General features: G+C 34.4%; 1 protein-coding gene across 2 annotated transcripts in view; it reads left to right on the forward strand.

The window, feature by feature from the left end:
• The window catches only part of SLCO4C1 (solute carrier organic anion transporter family member 4C1), a 61,170-nt gene that overhangs the window by 19,636 nt on the left and 28,189 nt on the right, over window positions 1-13,345 (forward strand). For both annotated transcript variants that reach the window (XM_074383168.1, XM_003920722.4), the window contains exons 3-5: window positions 8,609-8,791; window positions 10,776-10,872; window positions 12,545-12,666. In XM_074383168.1, coding sequence (XP_074239269.1) covers window positions 8,609-8,791; window positions 10,776-10,872; window positions 12,545-12,666 — 402 coding nt within the window. The remainder of the gene's footprint in view (window positions 1-8,608; window positions 8,792-10,775; window positions 10,873-12,544; window positions 12,667-13,345) is intronic.

The raw sequence follows: 13,345 nt of genomic DNA on the forward strand, positions 1-13,345 counted from the left end.
GACTGGGGAAGTGGAATCACATCACAGTAGAGTCCATTCTGCTACCCCTGGTAGCAGGATAGGCCCAGGAGAAAAGAGGGACATTTAGCCTCCAGGTCTTTAGGGCAGATGCCTGGAGAGCAGCAGGCTGTGGGTCTGTGAGTGGGATTAAGCATTTGGCTGAGCTTGGTATTTATCTTCTAAATATTTTGACATATGGCATGTGGATTTTCTTTTGTCCTTTTGTCACAGCCCTGCTAATATTAGTGGCAAGACTGGCCATCTCTTTGTTCATTAGGTAAAGCTCTAGTCCTTAATTTTATCAGCAATGCTCCTCTAAATTTATAAACAACATAGGAGCTTCCTCTTGTGGTGTATTGTCAAATCACTTGCCTTTTGATTAATGTTGAAAGTGCCTTTTAATTAATGTTGATTGGTTCCAGGACCCCCATGGATACCAAAATCTGTGCATGCTCAAGTCTCTTCTAAAAATGATGTGTTATTTGTATGCAACCTACCTACATCCTCCTATATATTTTAAATTATCTCTAGATTGCAATTAATACCTAATGCAGTATAAATGCTATGTAAATAATTATACTATATTTTTACTTGTATTTCTTTTGTTGCTGTATTGTTATTTTTCCTCCCTGAATATTTTTGATCTGTGGTTTGTTGAATCCACAGTTGTGGAAACTGTGGATATGGAGGGCTGACTATATTTATTTGATCAGAAATTGTTTGATTTTTCATCAGAAGTTGAAATTCTAGGTTCAAATACTTTCTCAACTAATAATCTCACAAAATTCATTGAGTAGGTAATTCTAGCTATTTTATAAACTGTATTATAAAAGTAGAATTTTCTTCAGATTATCTTGAGGTACACATGGTATCTCTGAATGAAGTTTTTCTCCATAGTATAAAATGTACCCTTTAGTAGTTTTTTCAGGACAAGTTCATTTTCTGAGATTTAGTATGTTTAAATAATGTAAGTTTAAATTTTTTTCTTTGTCTTTATATTTGAATGTCACTTTGGATAACCATAAAATTTGAGGGTCACATTATCTTGCACTGGTTACTTTTTTGGCATTCCTTTACTGCCTCTATGGGGTTAAAGTTGCTTTAGAGAAGTCTGAATGTAAGCTTACTGTTTATTTCTCTCTACATAAGTGACTTATCTTCTTGTTTAGCTGTTTAAAAAAGTCTTTTCATCTTTAAAATTCACAGACTTTACAAGAGAATATTTTGACACTGAAAATCCCGCATCAAATTTTCCTGGGATCTCTATATTTTTTATAATTATATATTAATCTTTATTTTAGAACCATTTTCTGTAAATTTACCTTTAAACATTTATTATTCTATTTTGGTTGATTATATTCGATTGCCTTTGTCTGAATTCCATATCTGTAATTTTCTCTGTAACCTTTTAAATCTTGGTGTCTTATTTTTTCCTTTAATTTTGTTCCTATTTCTCAAGTCTATTTTCTCCATCATAATTCTCACAAGTCTCTGGTTTTTTTTTTTTTTTTTTGGTCCATTCCAGGGTGACCTCCGTTTCTAATGTTTTGTTCTTTTATGTTTTATAGAAAAAAAATGGTAGTCTTTCTTGAGTTATTTTAGCCCAAGTTTGTGTGTGTATGTGTTTTTCCTTTCTTTATTTCACCACATTTTATTTATTTATTTATTTTTTTGAGGTGGAGTGTCACTTTTTTGCCCAGGCTGGAGTGCAGTGGCACATTGCAACCTCCTCCTCCCGGGTTCCAGCAAATATCTTGCCTCAGCCTCCCAAGTAGCTGGGACTACAGGGATGCACCACCACACTCAGCTATTTTTTCGTATATCTAGTAGAGACGGGGTTCACATTTTGGCCATGCTGCTCTCAAACTCTGACCTCAGGTGATCTGCCCACCTTGGCCTCCCAAAGTGCTGGAATTACAGGTGTGCACCACCATGCCCCACCTCACCACATTTCTATGAGCTTATTAAATCCCTGTTTCAAGCTCTGGATTTTCAGAAACAATTGTTTTCATTCCTTTTTTTTTTTTTTTTTTTTTTTTTTGGTATCACAATATAGTAATTTTAAAATCTACATTAATTATAGCACTTTTCTGGGACCATTCTCCCGTGCTAGCCATTTGTGTTTCTTTTTTGGTTAGTATTCACCTTTGAATGAGATGAAAGATTCCTTGGCAGCTTTTTGTGAGATGTTTGTATTAGATTTCGTAAGACAACACTGCCTGTATTATGAAAATGGATCAATTAATGAAGGGCTTTAAAATGGGTTGTAGCTGGGCTGACATATTGATGCCTTTAAACCTTAGAAAGCTGAAGTAATCACAAGAAATTTGTGTTGGAGTGGGATTGCAGAGATTAGTAACACAAGATTAAATAAACCCACACATAGTAAAGTTAGTAAAAGATGTGCTTTTTGGTTAATGCAACAGAATGCTGGACCTCTGTCTTCTCCCACTATAAGATATTACATATGAATTAACGTAGCGCTTCATAGTCCTGCTTCCTTTTTCAATGTATGCCTGTATTATTCACATTTTCTTTCTTTCATATATATATATGTTGTCTCCAGATTTTTTAATGGTTGCCATTCTAACTGGCATGAGAGGGTATCTCAATGTGGGTTTGATTTGCATTTCTCTAATGACCAGTGATGATGAGCATTTTTTCATCTGTTTGCTGGCATCATATATGTCTTCTTTTGAAAAGTGTCTGTTCATATCTTTTCAAAACATGCCCACTTTTGAATGGGTTTGTTTGTTTGTTTTCTTGTAAATCTGTTTTAGTTCTTTGCAGATTCTGGATATTAGACCTTTGTCAGATGGGTAGATTGCAACAACTTTTTCCCATTCTTTTGGTTGCCAGTTCACTCTAATGATTGTTTCTTCTAGAGTTTTTATGGTGTTAGGTCTTATGTTTAAGTCTTTAATCCATCTGGAGTTAATTTTAGTGTATGGTGCCAGGAAGGGGTCCAGTTTCTGCTTTCTGCACATGGCTTGCCAGTTTTTCCAACAACATTTATTAAACAGGGAATCCTTTCCCCATTGCTTGTTTTTGTCAGGTTTGTCAAAGATCAGATGGTTGTAGATGTGTGGCATTGCCTCCGAGGCCTCTGTTCTGTTCCATCGGTCTACATCTCTATTTTGATACCAGTACCATGCTGTTTTGATTACTGTAGCCTTGTAGTATAGTTTGGAGACAGATAGCATGATCCCTCCAGCTTTGCTCTTTTTGCTTTGAATTGACTTGGCTATGCTGGCACTCTTTTGGTTCCATATGAAATTTAAGGTGGTTTTTCCAGTTATGTGAAGAGGGTCATATGTAGCTTGATGGGGATAGCATTGAATCTATAAATTACTTTGGGCAGTATGGCCATTTAAATAATATTGATTCTTCCTAACTGTGAGCATGGAATGATTTTCCATCTTTTTTTTTCCTCTCTTATTTCCTTCAGAAGTGGTTTGTATTTCTCCTTGAAGACATCCTTTATATCCTTTGGTAGTTGTATTCCTAGGTATTTTATTCCCTTCATAGCAATTTTGAATGGCATTCTTTTTTTTTTTTTTTTTTTTTTTTTTTGAGACGGAGTTTTGCAGCCTCTGCCTCCTGGGTTCAGGCAATTCTCCTGCCTCAGCCTCCTGAGTGGCTGAGATTACAGGAATGCACCACCATGCCCAGCTAATTTTTTTGTATTTTTAGTAGAGATGGGGTTTCACCATGTTGACCAGGGTGGTCTCGATCTCTCGACCTCGTGAACCACCCGCCTTGGCCTCCCAAAGTGCTGGGATTACAGGCTTGAGCCACCGCACCCGGCTTGATTTGGCTTTCTTTAAGTCTATTATTGGTGTATAGTAATGCTTGTGATTTCTGCATATTGATTTTGTATCCTGAGACTTTGCTGAAGTTGCTTATCAGTTTGAGATTTTCAGCTGAGACAATGGGGTCTTCTAAATATACAATCATGTCGTCTGCAAATAGAGACAATTTGACTTCTTCCTTTCCTAATTAAATACCCTTTATTTGTTTTTCTGGCCTGATTGCTCTGGCTAGAACTTCCAATACTATATTTAATAGGAGTGGTGAGAGAGGGCATCCTTGTCTAGTGCCAGATTTCAAAGGAAATGCTTCTAGTTTTTGCCCATTCAGTATGATATTGGCTGTGGGTTTGTCCATAAATAGCTTTTATTATTTTGAGATACGTTCCATCGATATCTAGTTTATTGAGAGTTTTTAGCATAAAGGGCTCTTGAAGTTTGTTGAACACTTTCTCTGCATCTATTGAGATAATCACGTGGTTTTTGTCTTTGGTTCTGTTTATGTGGTGAATTACATTTACAGACTTGCGTATGTTGAACCAGCCTTGCATCCCCAGGATGAATGCTACTTGATCATGGTGGATAAGCTTTTTGATGTGCCATTGCAATTGATTTTCCAGTATTTTATTGAAGATATTTGCATCTATGTTCATAATGGATATTGGCCTGAAGTTTTCTTTTTTTGTTGAGTCTCTGCCGGGTTTTGGTATTGGGATGATGTTGGTCTCATAAATGATTTGTGGAAGGATTCCCTCTTTTTGGATTGTTTGGAATATTTTCAGGAGTGGTACGAGCTCCTCTTTGTACATTTGGTAGAATTCAGCTGGCCTTTTTTTGGTTGATAGTCTATTAATTGCTGCCTCAACTACAGCCCTTGTTATTGGTCTATTCAGGGTTTCAGCTTCTTCCTGGTTTAGGCTTGGGAGGGTGCAAGTGTCCAGGAATTTACCAATTTCTCCCAGGTTTACTGGTTTATGTGCATAGAGTTGTTAGTAGTAATTTCTGATGGTAGTTTGTATTTCTCTGCAATCAGTGGTTACATCCCTTTTATCGTTTTTTATTGCATCTATTTGATTCTTCTCTCTTTTCTCTTTTATTAATCTGGCTAGTGGTCTATTTTGTTGATCTTTAAAAAAAAATAGCTCCAGGATTTATTGATTTTTTGAAGGTTTTTTTTGGTGTCTCTATCTCCTTCAGTTCTGCTCTTAGTTATTTCTTGTCTTCTGCTAGCTTTTGACTTTTTTAAATCTTAACTCCTCCAGCTCTTTCAATTTTGATGAGTGGGTGTCGATTTTAGATCTTTCCTTGCTTCTCATGTGAGCATTTATTGCTATAAATTTTCCTCTAGACACTGCTTTAAATGTGTCTCAGAGATTCTGGTACATTGTGTCTTCATTCTTGTTGGTTTCAAAGAACATCTTTATTTCTGCCTTCATTTCATTGTTTATCCAGGCAACATTCAAGAGCCAGTTGTTCAGTTTCCATGAAGTTGTGAAGTTCTGAGTTAGTTACTTAATTCTGAGTTCTAATTTGATTGCACTGTGGTCTGAGAGACTGCTTATTATAATTTCCATTCTTTTGCATTTGCTGAGGAGTGATTTGCTTCCAATTATGGGGTCAATTTTAGAGTAGGTGTGATGTCATGCTGAGAAGAATGTATATTCTATGGATTTGGGGTGGAGAGTTCTGTAAATGTCTATTAGGTTTGCTTGGTCCAGATCTGAGTTCAAGTTCTGGATATCCTTGTTAATTTTCTGTCTCATTAATCTGTCTAATATTGACAGTCGAGTGTTAAAGTCTCTCACATTATTGTGTGGGAGTCTAAGTCTCTTTTTAGGTCATTAAGAAGTTGCTTTATGTATCTGGGTGTTCCTGTATTGGTGCATATATATTTAGGATCATTAGCTCTTCTTGATGCATTGATACTTTTATCATTATGTAATGCCCTTCATGGTCTTTTTTGATCTTTGTTTGTTTAAAGTCTATTTTATCAGAGACTAGGATTGCAACTTCTGCATTTTTTTTTATTGCTCTCCATATGCTTGGTAAATCTTCCTCCATCCCTTTATTTTGTTTTTCATTTTGTTTTTTTTTTTTTGTTTGTTTGTTTTTTGTTGTTGTTGTTTGTTTGTTTGATTTTTAAAGACAGGGTTTCACCATGTTGGTCAGGCTGGTCTTGAACTCCCAACCTCAGGTGATCTGCGTGCCTTGGCCTCCAAAGTGCTTGGATTACAGGCGTGAGCCACCACACTGGGCCCATATCTTTATTTTGAGCCTATGTGTATCTTTGCATGTGGGATGGGTTTCCTGGATACGACACATCGATGGGTCTTGACTTTTTATCCAATTTGCCAGTCTCTGTTTTTGATTGGGGTATTTAGCCCATTTACATTTAAGGTTAATATTGTTATGTGTGAATTTGATCCTGCCATTTTGATGCCAGCTGGTTGTTTTGCCTATTAGTTGATGCATTTTCTTCATTGTGTTGATGCTCTTTAATGTTTTCCAGCTTGGATTCATTCTCTACGTCACGTTCGGGTACACCTATCAAATGTAGATTAGGTCTTTTCACATAATCCCATATTTCTTGGAGGCTTTGTTCATTTATTTTTACTCTTTTTTCTCTAATCTTGCCTTCTCATTTTATTTCATTGAGTTGATATTCAGTCTCTGATAACCTTTCTTCTGCTTGGTCAATTCAGCTATTGAAACTTATGTATGCTTCTTGAAGTTCTTGTGTTGTGTTTTTCAGCTCATCAATTCATTTATTTATTCTCTAAGTTGTTATTCTTGTTAGCATTTCATCAAACCTTTTTCAAGGTTATTAGTTTCTTTGAATTGGGTTAGGACATGTTCTTTTATCTCAGAGAATTTTGTTAAAACCCACTTTCTGAACGCTGTTTCTGTGAATTCATCAGACTCATTCTCCATCCAGCCTTGTTTCTTGCTGTTGAGGAGTTGTGATCACTTGGAGGAGGAGAGACGTTCTGGTTTTCCATCCTTTTTGCACTGGTTTCTTTCTATCTTTGTGGATTTATCTACCTGTGGTCTTTGTAGTTGGTGACTTTTGGATGGGGTATCTGAGTGGACATTGTTTTTATTGATGATAAAGTTATTTCTTTCTGGTTTTTAGTTTTCCTTCTAACAGTCTGGCCCCTCTGCTGGAGGACTGCTGGAAGTCCACTCCAGACCCTGCTTGCCTGGTGATCACCTGCAGGGGCTGCAAAACAGTAAGGGTTGCTGCCAGTTTCTTATTCTGTTATCTTCGTCCCAGAAGGATACACGCGAGATGTCAGCCTGAGCTTTCCTTTATGAGGTGTCTCTTTGGATGTATGGGGGTCGTGGAGCTGCTTGAGGAGACAGTCTGTCCCTTATAGGAGCTCAAGTGCTGAGAAGTGAGCTCTGTATTTAAATTTATTTGTTGACACTGTCATAATATTCCATAGCATAAATGTCCTGTAATTTTATTACTTAGTCCAACACATGTATCTAATAATAAATATTGTTAATATTATATTGTATTATACATAGGTTTAAATCATTTTGTTATTTCTATTAGAATGTTGTGATATATATACATATATATGTATATATATATGTATATATATACATGTATATATATACATGTATATATATATATATATATGTATATATATATATTTAAGTTTACCCTGGCACATTTTGTGCAAGCCTACCTATAGGACAGGTTACAAAGAGTGAACCTTCTAGGTCAAAGTGAATGAATATTTGTATTTTGATACTGCCAAACTGCTTTATCAAAAAGTCTTACAAATATGCAATCCCCCAACAAGTCATTAACACTTTACATAATAAAACTTAAATTACTATCAATCTCATTGGTTAAAAAAATGTATATATATATATAAAATTTTTCATTTCCTTTTTAAAAATCATCTGAAATTAAGCATTTTTCCATACATTCGTTGTCACTTGCATTTTTTTCTGTAAACAAATTTTTCAATCAGTTCAATTTTCCTAGGTTCTGAGTTTGCTATATGACTCTTCCTATTCCATAATTACACAATGGTTTTATTCTAGCATTTTAATTATTTTATTTAGACATAAGACAGGTGGATAAACATATAAAACACAATAGATTGCCTGGCTATGTCTATGTAATCCTTATGCATACATTGCAAAATAAGCCTCAGAAGAAAAGTAGGTCAGAGGTCATCTTCTGCAGCTTGGGCAAATACATTAAGCCCATTAGCTCAGCCCAGGTGATTGTATTAAGCCAATTAGCTCAGCCCAGGTGATTGCAATAAGCCAATTAGATAAGCTCAGGTTAATATAATCAGTCAATTAGCTAACTTGTGAAAGCAGAGGCATCCAGGTTAGGCCCTAAGCAGAAAATGTGAGGAAGACGATCCAAGATGGCCAAATAGGAACAGGTCTGGAGTGCAATTCCCAGCAAAAATACAGAGGGTGTGTGATTACTGCATGTATCCTGTGGCAGTAACAATTAGTTTGGAAATGAAGGTTTAAGTGGGAATATCAAAGATAGTCAATAAGTGAAAAGTGGACATTGTTGAATATAATGATAGTATGTTTTATTAAGACTATAATTGTGTAAAAAAAAATTAAAGGGGTATACAACATGTAAAAGAAAGTATATTTTTCTTTTCACATATTTTCCAGTAGTTTAAATCAAAGTAAAATGATTGAAAGAAATAAATAATGTTATATTACACTAGGCAAATATAATTTATATGATAGAAATTTAAAGTATTAGCTAAATGTCTATAAATTCACAATTTTATTTTATTTTTTTCTCAAAGATACTTGCATAACAACAAGGAATAGCACCAGTTGTACCTCTTCAACTTCTTCACTTTCTAACTACTTGTACATCTTCATCTTGGGACAACTATTGCTGGGGGCAGGAGGAACTCCTCTCTACACCCTGGGAACAGCCTTTCTTGATGATTCTGTGCCCACACACAAATCTTCTCTCTATATAGGTAAGTTTACTCTCTAAACTGTCTCAGTTTCACTTTATCTTATTATTTGTTTACTTTAGAAGTAAAGTATAACATAGGCATATTAAAAGTTAGTTGTAATGCCGTAGGCATTCCTAGTAAATAAATGCAGTATTCCTTTTGTTTTATTTCCTGCCATATAATGTCAGTAAATATAAATTATAATAATTTTTGTTGATGCACTGCTGTATTTTTTGCTCTGGGCATGCTAGCTTTGCAGATTAGGAAGAGCCATTTAAGCAGCATTCTCTCTAGATCGCGTGAATCTCTGGATAACAGAGCATTCCAAAGAATGAACCAAGTAGAAACCTCTGAAGGAAAACCTCTATAAACATTCCATTTGGCTTATGAGGAGCTTCAAATTTAGCTCTCAATTGAAGAATTTGTTTCACCTTCAGTACCTGGTTAGGCTTTCATTACCTTACTCTACGGACCTCTTTACCCCTTTGGCAAAGTCCAAATAATCTAATTAAAAAGTAAGCAAAGAATCTATGTAGCCATTTTCCAAAATAAGATATACAGATGGCCACCAGTTATATGAAAAAATGGTCAACATCAATTATGATCAGGGAAATACAAATCAAAGTCACAATGACATTATCTCACCTCGATTAGAATGGCTATTATCACAAAGCCAAAATATCAAATGCTCGTTAAGATGCAGAGAAACAGGAACTTTTTATACACTGTGGGTGAGAATGTAAATTTATACAGCCATTATGGAATATAGTATAGAGATTTCTCAAAAACTGAAAGTATAATTACCATATGATCCAGCAATCTTACTATGAGGTAAGATCCAAGGGAAAGTAAATCAGCGTATTGAAGAGATAGTTGTATCCTCATGATTTTTTCACAATAGCTAAGAGATGGAATCAAGCTATTCATCAAGAGATATAGAATAGATAAAGAAAATGTGAAATGTATACACAAAAGATAAATACTGCATGTTCTCACTGATATCTGGGAGCTAAAAAGAAAAAAAAATCAGCTCATAGAATTCAAGAGTAGAATTACGGTTATTAAAGGCTGGGAAAGATTTGGGAAGGGAAGGTATGTAGCACTAGTGTTCTATGTAGCACTATAGATTGAATATGGTTAACCGTTACTTATTGTATATGTTCAAAGCACTAAAAGAGAGGATGTTGAAAGTTCCCAGCACAAATCATAAATGTATGAGGTAATGGGTATGCTAATTAGTGTGATTTGATCATTATACATTTTATAGTTATATTGATACATAACTCTGTACCCTCTAAAATGTGCAATGGTTCTGTGTCAACTACAAAATAAAAGGAAAAAAAGGGAAACTAGGAGCTTAAATAAACAACAACAACAACAATGAAAAGACCGGAGTGGTCAAATAAGTTTTGTTTTACAAAAATTTAGAGTTATATATGGCAAGATTTAAAATATCTGACAGATAGAAATAAATGCCATTTAATTCTACTGCAAGTAAAAATGGGGAAAGTCCCTAAGAGAAAAAGTTTAAACTAATGGCTTACTTTTAAGAAAGAGACTTCTCAGCAGATCCAGATTTGATGTCAGCTGCTATAGTGCAAAATAAAAAATTCTGTCTGAGTTGTACAGAGTGGAAAAGACTTCTCATTTCAGTTTGCTCACATTGTTTTCTTCCACGATATTATAAACAGCACTTATGATCACGATCAGTAAAGGACCAATAGTAGATATACTACTTCTACCACCAGTTACCAACACTTTCCATGGATTTGTAATTTTTAGTTTTGTTCTAATTATTACTACAAATATCTTTTACCCTGAGTTATATATTTTGGGCTCCTTGACTTGACTGTTGATTCAAATGGTATTGTTTTAGTAAAAATGCGTGTGATTTTGATATGTTTAGTTGTTTATTTTTCTACAGTAAAACATTTGTTTTCACTGTTAAGCATGCAAAGTGAGGTTGTACATATGACTATATTCAATGTCTTTGTTTTTCTTCTAGGAACTGGTTATGCTATGTCAATCTTAGGCCCTGCTATTGGCTATGTATTGGGAGGACAGCTGCTAACCATGTACATTGATGTTGCTATGAGTGAAAGGCAAGGCAGTATCAATTTTTCTTTTATTTAAATTTATTTTATTTTAATTATGCCAACATCATAGACAGAACATTTTCACAGTACTTCCTTCAGTATAGCATGAGAAATTATTCAGGAAACAAAACTGAATACAAAGAATTCTTATATTTGGCTGTATTGCCTTTTGGATCAATGCCATACCATCTTTTATTATAATAACATATTTTTGTAAATAAGGATGTTTAATAAAAATCATCTGGTGAAATTTAGAAAAAATATTTAGGACCTCATGCATTGTTCAAAAATAATAATTCAATAGAAATTAACAATATTTTCCATAGATTTAGTTGTGACTAGATAGTCTGTAGAGTCTCAAGAGTCTACGATCCTTCTTCCTTCCTTCCTCCCTTCCACCCTTCCTCCCTTCTATGGCATTATCAGAATTACTATCGTCAGAAAATGTTCCATAGTAACTCTGATAATGCCATAGAGATCACAATTACTCCATTTTAACAACAATGACAAGGAAGGATAATAATATAATAATAGATAATATTTATTTGTCCTATACTATGTACCAGACACCATATGTTTTTTATGTGCTATCTTATTTAATAATAGTTGATACGCACAGGTTGGTAAGTGGCTAAGACATAGATTAAAGTGATCTCTTTGACTCCAAAATTCAACAGTGAGTTAGTTACCTTCTCCATTTTTGCTTAGAGAAATTTGTGCCTTTGCTGAGATCATATTTTTTTTATTTTGCCACTAGGAATAGTAACTGTACAATTCTGTACATGACCTGCACTGCAATTCACTGTATTGCAGTGAATACAAAAATGTGGTCATGGTATGTGATTTGTTCTCTAAACTGTTAGTCCTAGGTTAATCTTTCACAGCCTTTAGAAAGGCATGCAGAAGAACTCTCGAAGTATTAAACCCAGAGCTTTAAGAAAGGACATTTTAATTTTAGTGGAATGATTTGTAGGATTCGTGTATTTTTAGAAAGGTCCAAAGTATATTAAAATATAAGAACCCTGTTTGGGCATGGTGGCTCATTCCTGTAATCCTAGCACTTTGGGAGGTCAAAGTGTAAGGATCACTTGAGGCCAGGAGTGGCTTTTAGCTATAGTAGCTTACGAGCTACTTGGGAGGCTAAGATGAGAGAATCACTTAAGCCCAGAAGTCTAAAGCTGCAGTCAACTATGATCATGCCATTGCACTTCAGCCTGGGTGACAGACTGATACCATTAAATAAAATTACTTTAAGAATAATTTTACATTAAAGAAATGCACTAATTGAATGAAGCACAGTCTATGGCCTTTTAACATAGATCAGTGATTGCCGTGATATATATTTAATTTAATAGAGTAGAGAAGAAAATTTAGCTAAAGTTAAAAAATGTTGAGAAATTCTATGTATCTCTTCAAATAGTTCTCAATTTACTATTAGAATTTTAAACTTTTATGTCATATTTGCCATTTTTAAACATTTTGTAAACCATTATTCTTATAACTCTCATTTATTCCTGCTACCTGTTTTCTGATTCTTCACAATGGCACCATTAAAATGTTGTATATTATAATAATATTCTAATAGATGAACTGGAAGTATAAAGTATGTAATTATCTTAACTGAGTTTTAATTAATAAGGTGGAGTTGACTTTTACCTCTTGTTTTTCTATCATGTAGCACTGATGTCACTGAGGATGATCCACGTTGGTTGGGAGCTTGGTGGATTGGATTTATTCTATCATGGATCTTTGCTTGGTCTTTAATAATACCTTTTTCTTGCTTTCCAAAACATTTACCAGGTAAACTTGCTTTCTTTAAAACCAGAGAAGTTTATTTTAATTGTAGGTCAGTTGTTATTTTCTATATGATTAATAAGAACTATAGATTCACCCAGTTTGTTTTATAGAATCTCAAGTATCTGCCTATGTAAACTTTTGAATATTCTTCATTCTAGAAAACATTGGGTAACAATCTTAATATTCAGGGGTTTTTTCAATTTCCAATTAATAATGAAACTATGAATATTCGCCTTCTTAGTACTTACTAAATTTGTTTCTGTTTTATCTGGAATTCTACTTTATGTGTATGCAAGGTACAATATCTTTTAAACTATTAGTTTGCATTCAGTTAGTCATTAACTTCAATCTGCTTTAAATGATTCATGTTAATTACTTGTAGTTAAATGTGCAAGTGCTTTTATCTTCCGTTATCACCGAAGTCATTCTGTAGTGTACTTACTTACTTTTTTACTGTATGTGAATACGAAACATCCCTTTCTTTCTTTCTCTCTCTTTCTTTCTTTTTTCTTTCTTTCTTTCCTTCTTTCTTTCTTTCTTCTTTCTTTCTTTTTCTTCTTTCTTCTTTTTTTTTTTTGAGACAGTCTCCCTCTGTTGCCCAGACTGGAATGCAGTGGTGTGATCTCTGCTCACTGCAACCTGACTCTTGGGTTCAAGCAATTCTCCTGACTTAGCCTCCCGA

This window comes from Saimiri boliviensis, chromosome 1 (assembly GCF_048565385.1).
Source record: "Saimiri boliviensis isolate mSaiBol1 chromosome 1, mSaiBol1.pri, whole genome shotgun sequence".
Taxonomy (NCBI): Eukaryota; Metazoa; Chordata; class Mammalia; order Primates; family Cebidae; genus Saimiri; species Saimiri boliviensis.